Consider the following 19,691-nt stretch of genomic DNA (forward strand, 5'->3'; position numbering starts at 1 on the left):
AGTGTGAGGACCCCTGCACTAGAATATAGTTGCCTTGAAATTTGAAAATTTCATTGAAATGTGTCATTCTCTCTCCTTTTTGACACAAAGAATACCACACACTGAAACAAGAGCAGATTGTGCGCACTCTAAAGCCGCGTTTCGGTGTCTGTTTTCCCCACTGCCCAGCATGGAGCGGGCAAGGACTGAACAGCCAATTGGACAACCTGTTGATTAAATCATGTAAATTAATATGGGCAGGTCAGCTTTAGGCCTGCCAACCCTAAACTGAGAATTTCCATTTCATAGCATGAGGTTTGGTAAAGTGCTAGTTGTTATCATCATTGGGTTAAGTCTCCACTGACCCATTCTCTTAGAAATTCATCAGTTTGAACCAGGAAACATTTAAACCTTTCTGATAGCCTTTATTTCGGATTGTGGCCATGAAGATAGAAGATACTCCTTTGCCACTTAGAAAACTTGTGAACTAAGTGAAACCAAAAAAGTTTGTTAATATATACAGAATAATAACCAAGGCCCCCAAAGGAAACATTTGCTCAGTTGTTGTCACTGTGTTGTTGCTGAATCCCAGGTTTGGGCTTGCTAACCGCCTACTAGTTTGTGTTAATGAGACATGTATACTGAAGAAGAATCAGATCACTGTGGAGGATGGATAGAGATTTTTTTTGGAAAGGATAAAGATAAAGGAATTCCTGGCAGTTTTCAGAGGGATGAAAAGAGAGAGAAAGGGAAGGTTAGACCGCAATATAAAAGTCTGATGTGTGTGTGCACTGCTGCCTCATGCGCTCTTGTGTCTTGGGTAAAGTCTCCATCTCTTGGCTATGCTTCTGGGGTAGCAGAGGTGGAAGGGAGCAGGGTGTGGGAATGGGATAAAGTGCCAACTGAAACCCACGTGCTCGACATACCAAAGTTTGTGCCTCATATTTAAATGTTAAATGCTTTTTCTGTTGGTATTTATAGTTTAATTTTGCAACAAAATTTAAAATAACACAGTAATAGAGACTACAGAGTAAAGTCATTGAAAGTTGTTTTAGGAATCCAAAAGGAAGCCAAAAGATCAAATTAATTTTAATTCTAGAAAGTTATCCCAACATACATTTATCTTTTCATAAAAAATACACAAAATGCCCCCCAAGCAAACACCACCAAATAAGAAAGAATAAAGTCCTATATTCAAGCCTTTAAAGTATTGCTGCTGAGAAAGTAGATTTTAGTAATTTCAAATGATATGTCGAAAATTAATGATTGCCTCTGATGGACAATGGTCTCTCTACTGGAAAAAAATTCATGTGATACCATGAAGAATTACAGTTCAATACTTTGTAAATTGCTCCAGGCCTTTATCCGAGGCTATGTAAATTATTGTACTTTGAAACAGGCATCCAAAAAAGACATGTCTGTTTTGTTTAAGTGAATTACTACAGTGAACCAAATACCACTACCCATGCACTTTATAAACATGGAAGAAGAATAAATAAGTTATGGGGTATTTGACAGTCTTCATTTGAACATATTTGAAAAAAAACAACAAAAAAAGACAAAACCCTTGTCTTCCATGCTGAGGTTCAAGCATGGTCCGTTGTCTCAGGGTGACAGCTCTCCCTGGGTGGGCAACAGCGGCAAGCGGAAGGTGCTCTTCCTTGGCTAGTGTGCTATGGATACCCTGCAGCGTGCGTTAATGTGCACTGGTATCTAGAACCTCGGTTCTTCCCATCAATGAGCAGGAGTGGCATTTTCCTGAAGTAGTCAATAATGTCGGTCACGGACAGGAAGTCCTGAAAGATGCAAGATAGCAGGGTACACACATGGGAATGGGAAGCATGACTTTCAGTGTTTCATCATATAATACACCCTACTACCTGATGCTCTGAAGATCAAAGGACCATTTAGGCAAATGTTTATTTTAATAATTTCTACCACAGAGCTCTGAAAAAAATCATCAATAGCCAACAAAATATTAATAAAACTTCTCATTACTTCCAATTCCTTTTATGTAGACTCCTTATTGTGAGTTAGGTGAGGTTTATAGAGCGCATCATCAGTTTTACATTCAACAATTTTGACATATCTTGTTTCAACCCACACATTGCAATTCCCTCAACGTGCCATTGCTTATCTCATCCTGCACCTCCTCTGGTTTTTAACTTCATATGCTCTTTGCTCACAAGTGGAGACCAGCCCATGGCAACGCGAGTAGCATGGCCCCGTGGAGTTCCCAAAGCCGTATGACTGGCACCTCGTTCTCTTATGAAATGACTAGTGGCTTCAAACAGCGAGCCTTTGGGTTCCTAGTCAACACTTAGCCCCATCACTACCAAGGACTCCTTCAACTTCATTAAAGGGGTCCTTTTCCCATACTGTTGTCACGAGGAGCCCTGGTGGTGTTGTGGTTATGCATTGGGCTGTGATCCACATGGTCAGCAGTTGGAAACCACCAGCAGCTCCAAGGGAGAAAGACAGGACTTTCTACTTCTGTAAACAGTTACAGTCTCAGAAACTCCCAGAGGGTGGCTGAGTCAGCATTGACTCAATGGCAGTGAGCTTGGTTTGGTTTTGAATTCTCATCATGACCCTTGCTTGCTTTGGGGTTGCTCTCAGCCGTGGTCTTGGTTTCTGTACCCTCATCTCACACCTGTCATTAACAACAGTGCTACCCAAACACAGTCTGGTCCCTTCTTTGGGTGTCTGAGATTGTGAATCATTATGGGAGAAATTTATGTCGCAGGGTGAATGATAGAAGGAACTTACCTCTGACACCATCGTTAAAAATATAAATATTAACCTATTTTCATAGTTTATAACGGAAATGTATTTTAGACGGTTGGGGGAAAGGGTCTAAAGGAGGATGCTTGGCAGAGCTAAGTACTGTTCATTTCCTTCCAGTGAGTGACAGGCTTCTGTGATTTAACTCTCAAGTTGCCATAGACCCTGGCCTCCCAGAGAAGCTTACAATGTAGTGGGGTGGAAAGGGAGACCTTGGGGAAAGTTTGAAAGTGGTAGGGTTCCTTACCTCTTTCCCTCGGAGTCCAGTCCCCAACAAGTAAACATGATTCTCCTCCTGGTAACGGATCTGGATGTTGTAAACTTTATCTTTGTATAACACCATGAGGACATACGGGTTGGTAACTGTTTTCTTAGAGCTGTCTCTCACCAGAAAAGTACCATCCTGAGAGGATACAGTCTCGTTATCATGGGAGCAGTGAAAGTCCACACGTGTGTTGCCACAAGAGCCTTAGCCCAGCCTCCAGGGATCTGCTGCAAATGCTCATGCGTGACAAGGCGGTGAGCACTCGGGCCCCGTCCGCCACAGGCCCGTGGGTTACGGAGTGTCTGCTTGTCAAGAAGGAGGCAGCAGAGCTGACAGCAGAGAAACTTACAAGCCAACCCCTTTGAAGTCTCCTAATGAAAAAGGAGTCCGCTTTTCAGTATTGACAGAACGGGGGTGACGGCAGACAGCGGATGGTGTAAGATATGAAAAGAATTTATTTATATATATATATATATATATATATATATATATATATATATATATATATATATATATATATATATAACTGATCAAGCGTTCCCGAGGGAGGGAGGGTGGGAGCAGGAGGGAAAAAAGAGGAGATGATACTAAGGGCTCAAGTTGAAAGAAAATGTTTTCAAAAGGATGATGGCAACAGATGTACTAGTGTGCTTGACACAACTGATGTGTGAATTATTGTAGGAGCCCCCAATAAAATGATTTAAGAAAAGAAAAGGAGAAACCGGGGGCTTTTACTTGACAAAATAGACCGTTCTGGTCCTGTGAGCTCATTCCCTAATCCTTTCTTTTCACATTCCAAGGTAGAGAACCCACCAATGCCTCTCAAGTGAGCCTCAGTACCCACCCACCGCACGCTCTCTCGATAGTACAGCATCTCATCTGTGACACACTCGAAGGAAAAGTCTGTACTTATCCTGAGAGTTACTAAAAGGGTTGTGATTTGTCCAGTACTTAAAAATGTCATCACTCAATTACTGCTACATGAGCCTTACTGCAAGATCTAAGAGGAAAATAGACTCAATTAGGAATGAATTAGCTATACCCTTCTCGCTATAGAGAATCAGGATGTCTTTGCACAGCCATCAATGGGCAATACCGTCTTTCTCTGTTCTCTTTATTCCCAGTTAATTGAGCCAGCCAGGACATCTCTGTTACACAAACAAACCCTGGGCCCCTGATTCTCAACCTTGCCTTCCCATTATAATCACCTGGGCCAGTTGGAGTAGGACTGGATTCCTTGGCAGTGGGTTGGGGCTGGAGGCTAGAGAACCCCAGAGCCTACACAACACCCCACCTTGGACTCCTTACATCAAAACCTCAGGGTCAGGAACAGGCATTGGGATTATTAAACAGATGATCTAACTGTGGGGCTAAGACTGAGTGCCATGGCTTTATACTTTAGATACAGTCACAGTATCCAATATCCAATGGAGCAAAGGGGAAGGATGTTTTCTTTCCCCTCTCTGATAATTGGAATGAAAGACTAGGGTCCAGCTCAGGGCCACAGGCAATCTACTTAGGATCTCATGGTGTTAAAGGACAAGCTAGGGGCTTCTCCCAAGGGGCTCAGCAGGCTGCCGTTCTCTGTATAGAAGACCCTCCATCCATGTCTGTGTTAGGGGAAGGGGGGATGTCTCGCTCAGGCATGGGATGGTTCCTTTGATAACGTGGATACTTTATTATTAAAACGCTCAAAGCCCATGCCAGCCCAGTGCTTCTGCCCTTGTTTTCACACCTTTCTCGGGGTCCTAGGAGGCACTGCCGTGGGGCCCACACGGGAAGGCTGACACCAATGGGCCTCCTCGCAGGTGCCATCACAGGAGCCCCATGTAGCAGAATGATTGGCACTCAATAAAAGGAACTTCCCTTTACACCGTCCATTAATATTTATAACTACTCAAAAGTAAACACGAGCAGCGTACCTGATTTATCTTTCTAAGAGCAGCTTCTGCCTCTGGTCGGGTAATATAAGAAACGTACCATTCTTCATCTAATGAATCCTGAAATTGTAAATGTTTTAAGAATGGAATGAATTTTGCAGTTACACATATCAGTGAAAACAAACGCCTGCAAGCCATCATTTCCATAAACTACCACCTCCATTCCATGAGGTCTGAAACATTTGCTGTCTTCACTTGAATATCAAAATCATTTAGAACAGTTGTCGCAGAGTCCAGGCCAGCTTTGTGTGTGTGTGTGTGTGTGTCCCTGGGGAACTGGGCTCCACGGACCTTCCACTGGCTGATGCTTCAGAGGTAGCTCTCCAGGCCTTTCTTCTGAGGTGCCTCGGGTAGATTTGAACCTCCACCTTTTTAGGAAGCAGCTGAACTAACTGAAACCATAGACTCCACTGACTCCTTTTGGTGGGGCTCCTTGTAGAGGTGTTATGTGAGCTCCTTTCAATCCTGCCACTCTGCAGAGGGAGCTGGCTATAAGCAACCTTTAACCACTGGAGTCCCTGGGAGTACAAATACTGAGGCTCTTGGCTGCTAAGCAAAAGGTTGGTGCTTCAACTTTATCTAGAGGTGCCTCACTAGACAGGCCTGGTGATCTCCTTGTAAAAGATCACAACCACTGAACACCTTGATCTCCTCTGACCCACCGGGTTCATCGCCGGGAGCCAGAATTGATCCGATGGCCACTGGCTTATCCAGTTCCATCTCTAACCAGACACGATAAACCTAGAATTATTTCTTCAGTTTAGTAGAATAACACACAGAGGAAACCAGGTTAGGGAGCCTTTGAATGATGGACATATGCAGAATGAGAAACTCAGAAACATTTCTTTTAAGAAAGGACTCCCTTGCTCAGCGTTTGATGAAAGCATGCGCTTTGGCACAGTCATGGAGGCTCCGAGAATGGCAAGAATGCAGAGGGAAAGGGGATGATTTCTTTCCCCTGCATTCTCCCTCTGACTTCTCTTTTTTCCTTCCTTCTGCTTCTTTAAAAATATACTGAGACCACCAGAAGATACACGTATAAAAGTGTACTAAATGGGACTTTCCAATGACTTATTTGTGGAGAAGAACACACATGTGAACACATGTGTTCTCTTACCTCGGTGTTCCCAGGGGCTGGGGGCTGGGGTTTGTTCGGAAGCGGCAGAGGAAAGTTCCTGCCCTCGGATGCGATTCTGGGTGGTGGTCTACAGATGGGCCCTTCCAAAGTACAGAATTGTGCAAGTTAATTTACGCTCAGCTATTTTTTTACTTTACTCATACCCCCTCCCTCCGCCATACTGTCCTTATAATTGTTCAGATAGTTAACATTTCAGGAAACCCGGATTTTAAAAACAAGCTCCCCTTTTAAAATTCACAAGGGCGGCTCGGGTAGTGTCACCTAACCGTGCCAGTAACCTTCTGAGAGCAGTAATTCAAACTCAGGTGACTTCTTAGAGATGCACACGACATCCTATAAAGTGACTAGAGCCGTTTACAGGAAAGTCAGAGAGGCATCTGCATGTAGACATCAGAAGAACACGAGATACAGCTTCATACGTTCCCCTCAGGGAGTCCGACAGCCAGCACAGTGACAACGCACGCCATCAAAAGGGGGGCACCCTTTTGTCTTATTTTCTCATGATTTTTACAATAAATCTACATTATCTGAGACAAGGTGAGACTCCTTTGAGGTTATGTTTAGCTCTTTGGCCCCCTCCCTTGGTAACCAAAGTTTATGAGGCTTCCAGAAAAATTGAGCTGTGCATCTCACATGGCAGGCAGTGCAGAGTATCTGAGGTTCAAGTTAGTGACCCTGAACTTGTGCTTCACCCTCTCTAAAACCCTCTTCCTGTTGACAGCTCCCAGAAACTTCCAACGATCATGTCTCCTCATCTCAGGGAAACCTTGAAGGTCTTGACTTGTGGTTGGCAAGGTTGTGTTCTAGGTGCTAGTGATGGGGTTCTATTAGCTGAGTAGTTTCTTTATCCCTCATACATTATCCCTTCCTTCAGTCGGCAGATCTCTTTCCAGAATGGCATCCAGGCCTTGGGTGTAGTGCTTTGGATATGTTACCTACCTCTGATCCTCCAACATCACCATACCGGAAGGACGGTCTTCATCTTGCATACGAGGAAACCCAGGCTCAAAGAGGATGAGCGAAGCATGTGCTGTTACTGCTGGGCTGAGACGTAAGGGCTATGGTTCTCAAACAGAGATGAGAATCTCTGAAGGAACCTTGAGTGCCCTGGGGCCCAGGTATTTGCATGGTAGCATCAAGGTGTGGGCACACCTACCATGTGCCATAAATGGCCAACTGTTCCACTGAGGACAAGAGAGTTACCTAGGAAGAGTTGGCATTCCCAGACAGCTAGAGGCCATCCACTCAACAAGCATGATCACAGCAGCTGCTATGGGCTGCAAAGGTAAGGCCCGCTGAGGCACTGCAGATTGTAGAAGGAAGATTCTGGCAGGTCAAGGCAGCCATAGATGGTTATTTAGGAACAAGGAAAGGCTACCTTCATATCCTGGTGGTGTGGAAATGCCAGCTCAAAGGTAGGCAGCACACCCAAAGCACCGCACTAAAGGCCTGGATGTGGTTCTGAAAAGAGAACCTCCTTCCTTTTTAGCCACAGAACCAGCAATATGGAGAAAGAACCTTTTCACTGCTCCCGGTGAGCCATACAATATGTGTGTGCCTTGCATGGCTGCTTTCAAGCTTTGCAGACCCTATGCATTTGTAAATGAATCAGGCACATAGTAGAACAGAAGCAGTGAACACACCATTAGGCCAATTAACTGGGATGCCCATGCAACCCTGACCCTAAACCTCCAAACCAAGAAACCAAATGCCATGAGGTGGTTTGTGGTATATAAGCAGCCTGAGCAGTGGCTTCCCTCTTTTGATCATTGTTGTAAATATAGTTATCACACACCTTTTGTCAATTCAACTTTTTTATTCCTGCACAATTTATCGACAGCAATTACAATAATCTGTTATACTACGCTGCCCTTTATCAATGTAAATTTTCCATCACCATGAAACTACCATCCCTCCGTCTCCCTTCTTCCTGTCCCTGGTAACCACCAGTAAACTGTGGTCACGATCCACTTACTTTTGCTTGACTTTCTATATACGTGAAGTCGCATGGCCTTTGCCCTTATGTGAGAGGCTGACTTCACTCAGCATAATGCAGGCACATCTACCTTTTTCCACCATCACCCACCCACCCAGTTTCTAGGTCTTATAACGGGCTATTGGACATGAAGGAATTAGTGGAGAATGGGGACCAGGAGTTTGGTCAGTCTTGGGGGAAAGATGCTAATTTTGATGAATGTAGTATATCAAATATTAGTTAGCCAGACATATAAAACTACCCACCCACTCATAAATTGAGGAAGCATGGAACTTGCTTTGGGATCTGGAATTCAGATGCTTACAGGGACCAGACAGGCAGCACAGATGTGCCTTCACAAAACACAGGGAGTTGGGGCGGGGGGACATTTGGAGGCTGTGAACAGCATGTGAGGCACATGGGAGCTATTGCCTCAGTGCTTAGGAAACATGGAGAACTTAGGGATGTCACTAGTGCCAGGACACTGTGATCTTTCAACTGAATGCAATCCTGAAAAGTCAACCTTGAGCCGTCATTGCAATTTACTAATTATGTGCTCCCTGTGTACCAGACAGTTGAGGGTTGGAGTCTACTCGGAGGTACCTCGGAGAAAAGGTCTGGGAACCTCTTCTAAACAGTCTGTCTTGGAACATCAGGGAGCACGGCTGTACACGGATGCACATGGGACCCCCATGTGTCAGCGTCGACTCAGTGACAGCTCTTTGGTTTAATTTGTGATTTAAAACAGATTGCTTTTTCTGTGGCTGGATCAAGAGTCCAAAATTTAAAAAGGACTTGGTCTTTATAGCATGAAAAAATTAAGTCAATAATTAAAAATTAATTTTAGATCAAAATCCACATCCCTGGGTTTTCTCAAGAAAATAAATTGGGAAACCTGTCCACACTTCAGTCAGCTTGTAGACCAACCTCAGAGATAGGTTGGCTCAGTTTCAGAGCCAGGTTGTAAAATGAGTTGCATGTTGGAGGAGGGATCCCAGCGCCTATAAAAGCAGTGTCTACACCCTGCTATTGATTAAGTGTGCAACACTGTCATGAAAAAGCTATCCTGAGAGGATAGAGGAGTTAATACAATGTGACACAGGGACACCATGCTGCTGGAAAATGACACTGATGGACTTGCTCCTGGCTAGGTTTCCACAAAAATCTTAATTTGTTAAAAAAAAAAAATCTCGGGAGTATTTTCAAAAATCGCTTTTGGGAATGTAACCTCTTATGGGAGTAGAAAGCCTCGTCTTTCCCCCAGGGAATGACTAGTGGTTTTGAACTATTGAACTTGCAGTTAGCAGCCCAACACGGAACCACTGCCACCAGCACTCTTGTTTCACTGGTTAAGGTTCGGAAATAGAGACCTCTAATCCACAACCCGAGGACAAACAAGGCATGCAAGAATAAAAAAACAAAGCAAAAAATATCAAGTCTTGAAGTCGGGAGGAAGTCTATATGGGTAGATTGTGGGCGAGAGCTTACGTGCGTGCGCGCGTGCATGCACTAGTGCTGGTTTATGTCACATTATTCCACCAGTCCCTGCGCACTGCAGGCGCTGAGTTAAGTGTGGATTGAGGAAGTTCCATGCCTTCAGGAAACAGCACGCCCTTTGTCAAAGGTCTTGGGACAGATTGGGACCCTAGTCACACAGGAGAGCTGGCAGAGAAGTAACGGTGGCACAAACCTTGAGGAAAGCCTGGTGGCAGCGAGGCACTCTGCGGGAAATGGCTGCTGCTGCGGAGACAGAAATGGGCAGGTTTTAGGTTAGGAAGGGGCCAGTTGGAGACGCTGGGTTCTTCTTTGAAGCTACAGACCTGGGCAAGAAAGGGAAAGAATCCCCCAGACACATTCTACTGTTGGCCCAAGACAGGCTCTTCCATGGAGTGTTTTTGGCTGTAACCTTCTCATAAGCAACTCGTAAACTCTTTCTCCTGCCGGGCCACTGGGTGGGTTTGAACCATCAACCTTTAGGTTAGTAAACCGAACAAGCCAAACCCACTGCCATCAAATCAATTCCTACTCATAGCAACCCTGGAGGAGAATAAAACTACCCCACAGGATTGATGTCATGTTCTCTGCACCAGGATGGATCGGGGAAGGCTCGTAAACACCTGCTGTATGCACACGACATAACCCTGCTTCCTGAAAGGGAGGAACACTTGAAGCACTTGCTGACGAAGATCAGGGATTGCAGCCTCCAGTGTGGATTATGACTCATTGTGAGGAACACCTGAATCCTCACCACGGAGCCCAGAGGTAGCATCAAGACAAATGGAGGAAAAGCTGAAGGTGTCAAGCATTGTTTCTTGCCTGGACCTATAATCAGTGCTTATGGAGCATTGAAAAGCACGGTTGTTACGTTGAGGACTACGTTGCCACTGATGCAGCCCATGGTGTTTTCAATCGCTTCCTATGCCTTGAACGTTGGACGTTGAATCGAGAGGGCTGAAGAAGAACCAATGCATTGAATTGTGCTGGAGGGGAATACTAAAGTCCCATGGACTGCTGAAACAACAAACCACTCTGTGTTGGAAGAAGTATAGCCAGAGTGCTCCTTAGAGGCAAGGATGCTGAGACTTCATCTTATACAATTTGGACATGTCCCTGAGAAGGACATCACGTTTGGTAAAGCGGAGGGGCAGCGGAAAGAAGACTCTCTACGAGTGGGACTGACACAGTGGCTGCAACATGGGCTGGGAATTGGGACAATGAGGATGGCACCAGACTGGGCAGTGCTTCATTCAGCTGTGCGTAGGGTCACCGTGGGTCAGCACTGACTATGACACCTAACAACACAACGATTTTTACAGAGGCTGATCTTTCTTCCACACAGTGACTGCCGACCTTTCACTTAACGGCTGCAGCCCAGTGCTCAACCGTTGCACTACCAGGGCTCCGGTGTTGTCATCATTGCTACCTGCCATCTATGCTGTCTGCTCCATGCCGACCTAGCACATCCGTACCCAAGAGCCCGAGCCTTCAGTAAAATCTGCTCTGTGCAGCAAGCTCGGCGAGTAATATTTTGTGAGAATGAACAAAAGGGGAGGGGCCCAGTGAAGGGATAGGGTCATGGGAAAAGGACAGAGTTGATACAGCAAGAGAAACAGAGCAGAGATGGATGTGTAAGAAGCAGCAAAGCCAGAGCCAAACGCCACCGAGGAGAGAGGTGCAGGCTTCTGAGAATGCTCACAGGGTGTGTGGCAGAGTGGAGAGAGGGTTGCTGGTAGTTGATCAACAAGATGTACGACAGAGACGTGGGCATCACTCTTTGACTGTTAGAAAAGAGGATGAGCCTGGGGGCTGGGAGCTGTGGGGACCCCAGCAGGGAGCCTTAAGTGTCTTAGATTCTTTCTGTGCCTCAGGACGGCTTTCTTGTGAGCCCTGAGAAATGACCGGGTTATTGAGAAAGCCGATCTCTGGGGAACAGAGCCCGCACAGTAAAGACTTAACAGCTGGCCAGGACTCAGCCGGTTTTTCTCTGGCTGCTGCACACAGTTTGGGCTACTAACCAAGAGCTTGGTGTTCCAAAGACACCAGCAGCTCCACGCTGCCGTGAGCATCACAGCCAAGAAAGCCCATGGAGCACTTGTATCCCGTGTAAGACATGGGATCTCAGTGGGCGCGACTTAATGACACCGGCATCTCTGGCCCTAGCATGGGCATGGGCTCTCGGTCTTCCAGTGGGAGATGAAGGATGTACTCTGAGTATTCTCCTTCATTGACCTCTTAAGGCTCATTGGTTTTGTTCATCTGTGTGCTTGACTCACTAAATGAAAGCACCCCTCTTCCTTTGGAAAGGGTCCATTCAGACTGAGACAATCATGGGGCAGTTGACTCCGTGTACCCCACCCCTGGACTCCAATTCAAAGTGTAGAGCCTTGGGGACAGATGTGGACTAGTGTATGTTCTTAATACCCAGTTTGCTTTTGTTCTTAAGACCCGAAATATTCTTACCCTGCTAACCCACTGGCTTCTTTCTTTCCTCCTCAACCAACCCGGCCCTGCTGTAGCGGGGAATAGACCCAGGAGACATTATGTTAAGTGAGGATTTGATGTTATTTTCACAAACCTTTCTGAGAAGGCTCCGGGCAGGTGAGGCGATGGGAGGGAATGCTTAGGGGTCAGCTTGGTGGATCGTGAAGGAAAAGTATTGGAGCTCATGGGGGGCAGTGCTGGCTGGGGCAGAGGCCTTTGATGCACTATGGAAGGAGAAGGTAATTAAGAGAGATAACAGGCTGTAGAATCCCAAGGGTCACCAAAAACATTCCAGAAGTGACTGAGCTCTGAGGAACCCCACCCCCAAACCAAGTCGATTCTGACTCATAGCTACCCTACGGGATAGGGGATGACTGCTCCCCAAGATTTCTGAGGCTGTACATCTTCATGGGAGATGTTTGACTCACCTTTCATGCATGAAGAAGCTGGTTAATTTGACCTGCTGACCTTGGGGTTGGCAGTTCAACACATACCCCCCCCCAAACCCCCTAAACCAAAGCCAAATACTACCATCGATTGAGTCGATGCCACCCTACAGGACCGGGGAGAACCCAGCCCCTGTGCGTCTTAGATGCTCTCACTATTTACAACAGTCAAAAGTCCCATTTTTTTCTCCCAAAGAACGGCTGGTAATTTAGAACTGCTGACCTTGCAGCTAGCAGCTCAGTGTGTCACCCTTACACCAGCGATGTACTAAGGGCTCCTTTGTTAATCCAAGGAGGAATATAAAAATGCAAAAGATCAGATGTAGCCAGAAAATGTTTGGATAGAATCCTGGCCACCAAGTTTTTCTAAATAATCTACTACCTTAGAGTGCATTTAAAAAATACTGCCATTCTATATTATCCTATAAAAGTCATGTTCATTTTATTTTTGATAATGGATGAATTGCTAACACGGCAGAGAACTGTTGCCTGGAGACCCTTTGTATTTCAGACACAGGTTCACAAGTTGGTTCTGCTCTGTCTTGTTCTGTTTTATGAGTGCCAACATTCTCTGTGATCTCACCAGTCTGCGGCTCAGGATTTTTTTACCCATGTATCTCTGAGAGTATCAACAATAGAAATATCCTATTGAGCCCTACATCCAACTTTTAACTTTTCTGTGTATTGCTACCAAACCAAACCAAACTCAAGGCCCTCGAGTGCATTCTGACTCACGGCACCCCTAGAGGACAGGGGAGAACTGCCCCCGTGGGCTTCTGACACTGTAGCACTGTAAGGGAGTAGAAAGCCTCCACTGGCTTATGTATTGCTACATATGAAGTTAATTAATAATTGTCTTGGTAACTCAGGCAAATGAAGCCATTTTCCTATGGTTCAGTATACCAACTGTAAACTACAAAACAAACTGAAACCCATTGCCAGCGAGTTGATTTCATCCTGCAATGATCCCATACAGGATTCCTGAGACTGCAGACTTTACAGGAGCAGAGAGCCTCATCTTTCTGCCTCAGCGGCTACCGGGGCTGAACCCCCAACCACGTGGGTACTGCCCATCACTTAACCCACTGCACCATCAGGCTGTCTGCTCAATGTTCGTTTAACAATTGTAACTGATTCAAGGATATTCCTTTACTAAATAGGATCTACTTTGAAAAAAATCAAATAAATGTAAATATCTGAGCAGAAAAATGAAGGGATAAGTTACAAGTTGTAGGAAGGTATTTTTGAACTTACTGTCATCTTCATCCTGGTGGGGGTGGAAGGAAAAAAAAGGAAAGAATTAACTGACTGTCAGAACACAGTTCCAAAGATTTGCATTATTCAACGATGTAAGTATGCATGCTTTCGGTAGCGTCTGCCTCTCCACAGTAAACCCTTCTGGAAAATACTGCCATGACCACCGAGCCCCTGCCATTGAGGCGATTCCCGCTCCCAGCACCCCTGCACCTCCACTGGTCAACAGTGAGTCCAACCAAGGGCCGCCAAGATGCACACGTGCCCGTCAACTCACCACGGGGCCATAGCTCAGCGCTGCTGCCACCATGCCCTCCCCCACAAGGATACCCAACTGCCTTCAGATGACAGCTAGTGTCAGTAGTCCTTCCAGGGGCTGGGGACCTCAAGAATGTGGGGTTCCTCTCACCACTCAACCTTCTCCTCTTTGTCTTAAAGGCTACTACTGCTCTCACAGTCCTGCCGAGTCCATGGGCACTGCGAGTCACCTGCCTTTGCTCAGGCTGTTATGAGGCTAGAGTATCCTATGGCCTCCCTGTCATTCAAGGAGCACCCCAAATCTCCGGCTCAGTGACCCACTGGGATCATCTTTCCTTAGCCTCCCCCAGTCATTCTGAGATCCTAAGCCAGCCCCATGTGTGATCTTGGTCTACCTGCTCCCAACACCCTCCAGCACTTTCATCTGCACTTGTGGGCAGAGCACGGGAGCAGGGTCTGATGGCTTCAGAGGTCTTCACCAATCCATGCCAACCCCTGGCAACCCTGCCACGTGGTAAGAGTCGAAGTGAGTTCCATGGGGTAGCTAGTGGCTGCCTTTTGATAAGCAGGAGTGTGGCTTTCCTTCAAGGCAACTCTGGGTGGATTCGAACTGCCAAGTCTCGAGTGCGCAGCTGAGTGTGTGAACCATCGCCACTGGCAGGAGTCTCCTCAGTGTGCTCGGTGTTGAAGAAATTGGACAGACCTGGGCAGACTTGACCGCGGAACTTGGCACATGTGTTACTCCTTGGAGGCTCAGTTTTCTCTTAGAAAGGAGCAAAGATGGTCCCCTAAGCTCACTGAGTCCCAAACATGGGTAAGGTGGGAGTGATCCTTCTTTGCCTGGGACCCAGGAGGTTGCTGAAAGCAGGTAAGATAAAGGGCTGTCCCGTAAAGGACCGAGCACCACAGCGTGTACTTAGCAGGCACTCAGTGAACACCCTTCCTCTTCTTCAGGCCACGGAGAGATAGGAAGGGAAATCAGAGCCTTTGGGAACTTTGGATTGAGGTTCATCCCTCACCTTCTTCCTCCCTTCTACCTTGTTCCCCTCACCATGACTTGGGCCTTTGAGGAGCCCTGGTGTCACAGGGTCAGGCTGCTATCCGCAAGGTTCGTGGTTCAAACCCAGCAGACACCCGGCTGGAGAGAGATGTGGCAGGCAGTTCCGCAAAGATGGATAGCCCCAGAAACCTCAGCATGGCTACATCAGACCCCACCCAGTGGCAGTCAGATGGGGCTGCAGGCTGATGCCAAGGGTTCGCGTGCTCGGCTGCTGACGAAAAGGTCGCAGGTTGGAGTCCCTCCTGGGCTGCCTTAGAAGAAAGGCCTGGCCATCTCCTTGTGACAAAGCAGCAATGAAAACTCTAAAGAACTCAGTTCTCTTCTGACAAGTAGGCGGAGCCCGACTCCCTTCCAGCCTCCACAGAGCCCACCCACGTATTCACTACAAAACATAGTTCGCACTTACAGTCTCTCGTCTGTCCGGTCCCCATCCATGCCTGGAATGAATCAGGGCGAAGGAAGGAAAAAAACAGAGTAAGAGGTTTGCAAGAGCCGGCCTCACACTAGAGATGGCCTCCCTCAATGCAGTAAGGGGAAATCAAGCCCTCTAAGCTCGGGGTTGGGCGTGGGGGCTGGAGAGGTGGAGGAAAGTGGGGACCAAAACCCCTGGCAGAGAGGCAGTGGCAGGGGAGGGGGAGGCGCACTTACTCGGTGTTCTGTCATCACTACGAGCTGAGCTAGGCACACCTGTAATCTGTTTAACTCCTGCAGCAAATGATTCTCTTTCTCTATACACACACACATATACACACACACATATATATGTATCTGCGAGAAAAGGGTTTAGTCAGCAAACGAACTCTGTGGCTATTACATTTCACTGAGTAGATGTTTCTCAGCGCAAATGAAAGCGTTTTAGGCATTATGCCCCTTTGCTGACATTTGGAAGCAGTTATCTCAGCCTCTATCTGAAGTGAAGACAGCTGGGAAATGAGGCTTTGGGGGTTGGGGAAGAGGGGCGAAGGTCAAGCTTTCTAAAAGTGGCTCAGTTCCATTGGCCCAGATGAGCCAGCTAGACCCAGATCCAGTGCCTCATCTTAAACTGTGTCGGCTTCTGCCTGGCCCATGCCATGCTCTCCATGAGGAGAGGGGGAGCACTATTGAACACCTACTATGTGTCAGATGCTCTACTTATCACCGGCTTATTCTGTCTTTTTATAATTCTTTGATATTTGGTTCACTAAGATTTCTTCTCTCGTATAGTTTAAGTTTTTGAACTGTTGAAATATGATTCTACTGGACGACTGAGCTTTGTTTTGCTTTGGTTTGACATGCCCTGGCCCTGGTCCCAGAATAGTCCTTAGAAGCGAGGCTGGCGAGACTTTGTCTGGCATGCTTTAGCTGCATCACCCTTTAGAGAAGCCCATGGCCAGAGGAGGCCATCGTGTTTGATGCGGAGAGACCCACAATGCAAGACCTTGACAGGCTCACCCTCACAATGGGATCCAATATATCGCAGATGGTGAAGGTGACCCAGGACCAGGCAGCACGTGGCTGGGTTATACCTAAGGTCGCCGAGGGTCAGAGCGGACACAGCCGCAGGCAGCAGCAGCCCTGGACGGGGTTAACGATGGCTCCCTTCCTAGCCAAACTGAGGCCCTGATGATGAATCCCTGTTTCTCAGAAGAAACATGCAGGAGCCTTGGAAATATGCTTAACTAGGAGTGGGGCTGGACCTGACCCCAGACACATGATGCTATTTGGTTAGCCAATCCCCAAATAGCATTACAGTAAACTTAGCAATGTTCGGGCAGAACTCAGTCTTTGCAATTAGGCACTGTGGCCATGCAGTCGGGAAACCACTTACATTGCCCTTAAAGCCCCGCCCCAGGCATTTCCGGTCTGCTACCTGTGTTAAAAATACAGTGGCAGGTATCGTCCCTGCGCATGGTCAAAGCTCATCTATAACCAGGTAGGGAAGCTCAACCACATGGTTGCCTCTGAGGACAAGCTCTCCTTGTCACCCAGCAAGAGCCCCATTCAGATGAAGCGATTCTCCCCTAGGGCCCAAGGTCATCCAAAGATACCTCGATCCTTTATGACTACCTTGTGCAGTAAAAGTAACTCACTACCCGCCCCTGGCCATGGCCATAATCCTCAGCCTCCAGTGTGGTCCTAAGAGGCAGGCTGTCCGTGACATCCCCTCGCCTGAATGACAAGTACAAGCAACAGCAGACAATTACTTTGGCACAGGTGGCTTCTTCCCTGGTAGGGGGCTTCTTTCAGGTCGTTCAGCGGTTAATGGTAAAGGAGGTTTTTGTATCTTGGGTATATGGTCCCCAGGAGACCTGCAGAATTCAAAGAAAGACTGTGGGTGAGCATCATAGATCTCTATGGCACATACCCTATACCCTCACACACCTGCATCAGCGGGTCTTACCTGCCTGCAGCAACCGAAGGCTGTAAAACAGGAAGGCAGACACGTGAGTTTCCCAGCTCTTTTCAAAGAATGCAGACAAGATGTGAACAAGAAAAACACTAGGAAACAGCTTACCTTGTCAGAAAATGCAGGTTTCTTTCCTGTAAATAGCAAACCACAGATGTTTCTTAAATTCAGGACTTAATAAAGATAATGAGTTTCCAACCCTTTTAGTATGCTGATTGGGTTGAAGCATTGAAGAATTGTGACTTTTAACCTGGATGGTTCCCTGATGCCACACCTAACTCCACCAGCTCAGAGGAATTGCATGGCCTGCCCAGGGTCACGGGATTTGGCAAAGATGCAAATGGTGCTGTCCTTTCCATGCTTCTTTCAAACATTTTATTTTATAAAGCAGATGACAAAAAAAAAACCCTAATGTCTTCTGGGTTTTTACGTCTCTTTATCACCCCAAGTGTTCTTGTACTATTTATGTTTGTTTTTTAATCTGGGGGGCAGGAAAAATGAATTTTCCATAGAGGGGTTCATTTCTCTCCAATCCTGACACACTTGTTATTAAATAAAATAGTCCAGTTAGTTTCTTTATCAATAGTTCTGTAAAAAGTTTTAAGTTAGAGAAGAGGATTTCAGGAAATGTTCCTACTGGTGACTGTGGACTTCATGGTGAATCCTTGGTTGGCAGAATAGAACTGTGCTCTTTGGATTCATCGGGCTGATTGTACAGTTGTAGACTGGTAGGACTTTCTTCAGAGGCACCAAACTTCCAAACTGTCAGCAGCTGAACACATTAACCCTTTGCTCCATCCAGAGCGTTCAGAGATTCTTTCGGTGAAGATTGTTTTGTGCTGTGATTGCTGTTGGAGTTTATTTTCCTTTTTTCAAGAACATAAAGATATTTAAAGCAAAACATTCTTCCTTTGATCTGAAGTCCCCTTGTGTAAATATGCGATAAACATGTTACTGAATGATAAAAGTGTACTTGGGTCCAGAAGCAGAACCTACCTGACCTGTTAGCAAGTGATTGCATCTCAGTTTCCTCATCTGTACAATGGGTGTACATCGGTATCAGGTAAAACTGCAGAAGGTCACATGTATATGCCAGTGCAGCGCAGGCACATGATGCACAACTGTTAGTCATCACCTTTCTTTCCTCCCTCCTGTCCCTAGCACCACTAACAGCCCAAGGGGAGGGGTGACAGAATGGGCTGGGGTGCATTTTCAAAACATGCTTTATTCCCTAAGGAGGGAGTTTATGTCAGGATCGTGATACCTCACAAAAACCCACTGCCATCAAATTGACTCAATCGCATAGAAATCTTAGGTAGGGTTCCCGATCTGGTAAATCGTCACGGGATCAGACAGCCTCATCTCTCTCCCTTAGAGCAGCTGGCGGGTTTGAAATGCCAGCCTTGCTGTTAGCAGCCCCACATTTATGTCATAGTCTCACTAGGGCTTCTTGGTCGGTGCTAAGGATGCTGTCACAATGTGAAGATCTCAAAAGAGCCCTGGTGGCCACTATGAGACACAGTGTCCCTCACTGACCCATACAGAGCACTATGGGGGACAACACTGGAGACAGTGTGGGAATTGTTCCCAATCTGACCCCACGACACTGTGGCTAAACACTAGGGTGCGTGACAGAACAGAGCAACAAAGTCCCCAGGGAATACCAAAAATCGACTTTGGGTCCAGGGCGTGGGACCCCATTAGACTCGACTGAAAAACACTCCTAAAAGTCAATAAATAGACCTTGAACTAGTTACAGGCTTTTCTTTCTTTTTTCTTGTTTTGTCATTTTTTGGTTGTTGTTTTGTTTTATTTTTTTGCTTTGTTTTGCTCTGTCTTGGTCTTTTTGTGTGCATATTATTATCTTTGCAGGTCTATCTATATAAGATAGGCAGGACAAACAATCTGGAGGAGAAAACAATGGGACTGACAGTTCTGGGGTACATGGGAGAGGGGGAGCAGGGGGAGCGGGTGTTAACAAACCCAGGGACAAGAGAACAACAAGTTATCCAAAATCCATGGCAAGGAGGGTGTAGGAGGACTGGTAGGGCTTGATCAAGGGCAATATAACCAAGAGGAAACACTGAAACCCAAATGAAGGCTGAACATGATAGTGGAACAAGAGAAAAGTAAAATGAAAGAGAGGAAGGAAATAGGAGGCAAAAGGCATGTATAGAGGTTTAAATACAGGCGTGCACTTATGTAAATATATTTATATATGATGA

At 46.4% G+C, this 19,691-nt stretch overlaps 1 protein-coding gene across 1 annotated transcript in view; it reads right to left on the reverse strand.

Moving 5' to 3' along the window:
• Positions 1–1,614: 1,614 nt before the first annotated feature.
• The window catches only part of LCP2 (lymphocyte cytosolic protein 2), a 57,976-nt gene continuing 39,899 nt past the window's right edge, over positions 1,615–19,691 (reverse strand). The window contains exons 11-21 of the mRNA XM_075543202.1: positions 17,575–17,600; positions 17,461–17,480; positions 17,264–17,368; positions 15,487–15,517; positions 13,763–13,775; positions 12,157–12,286; positions 9,772–9,821; positions 6,086–6,186; positions 4,951–5,028; positions 3,011–3,166; positions 1,615–1,775 (exon numbers count right to left, since the gene is read on the reverse strand). Coding sequence (XP_075399317.1) covers positions 1,653–1,775; positions 3,011–3,166; positions 4,951–5,028; positions 6,086–6,186; positions 9,772–9,821; positions 12,157–12,286; positions 13,763–13,775; positions 15,487–15,517; positions 17,264–17,368; positions 17,461–17,480; positions 17,575–17,600 — 833 coding nt within the window. The 3' untranslated portion in view covers positions 1,615–1,652. The remainder of the gene's footprint in view (positions 1,776–3,010; positions 3,167–4,950; positions 5,029–6,085; positions 6,187–9,771; positions 9,822–12,156; positions 12,287–13,762; positions 13,776–15,486; positions 15,518–17,263; positions 17,369–17,460; positions 17,481–17,574; positions 17,601–19,691) is intronic.

The sequence above is a fragment of the Tenrec ecaudatus genome, chromosome 2 (assembly GCF_050624435.1).
Source record: "Tenrec ecaudatus isolate mTenEca1 chromosome 2, mTenEca1.hap1, whole genome shotgun sequence".
Lineage (NCBI taxonomy): Eukaryota > Metazoa > Chordata > Mammalia > Afrosoricida > Tenrecidae > Tenrec > Tenrec ecaudatus.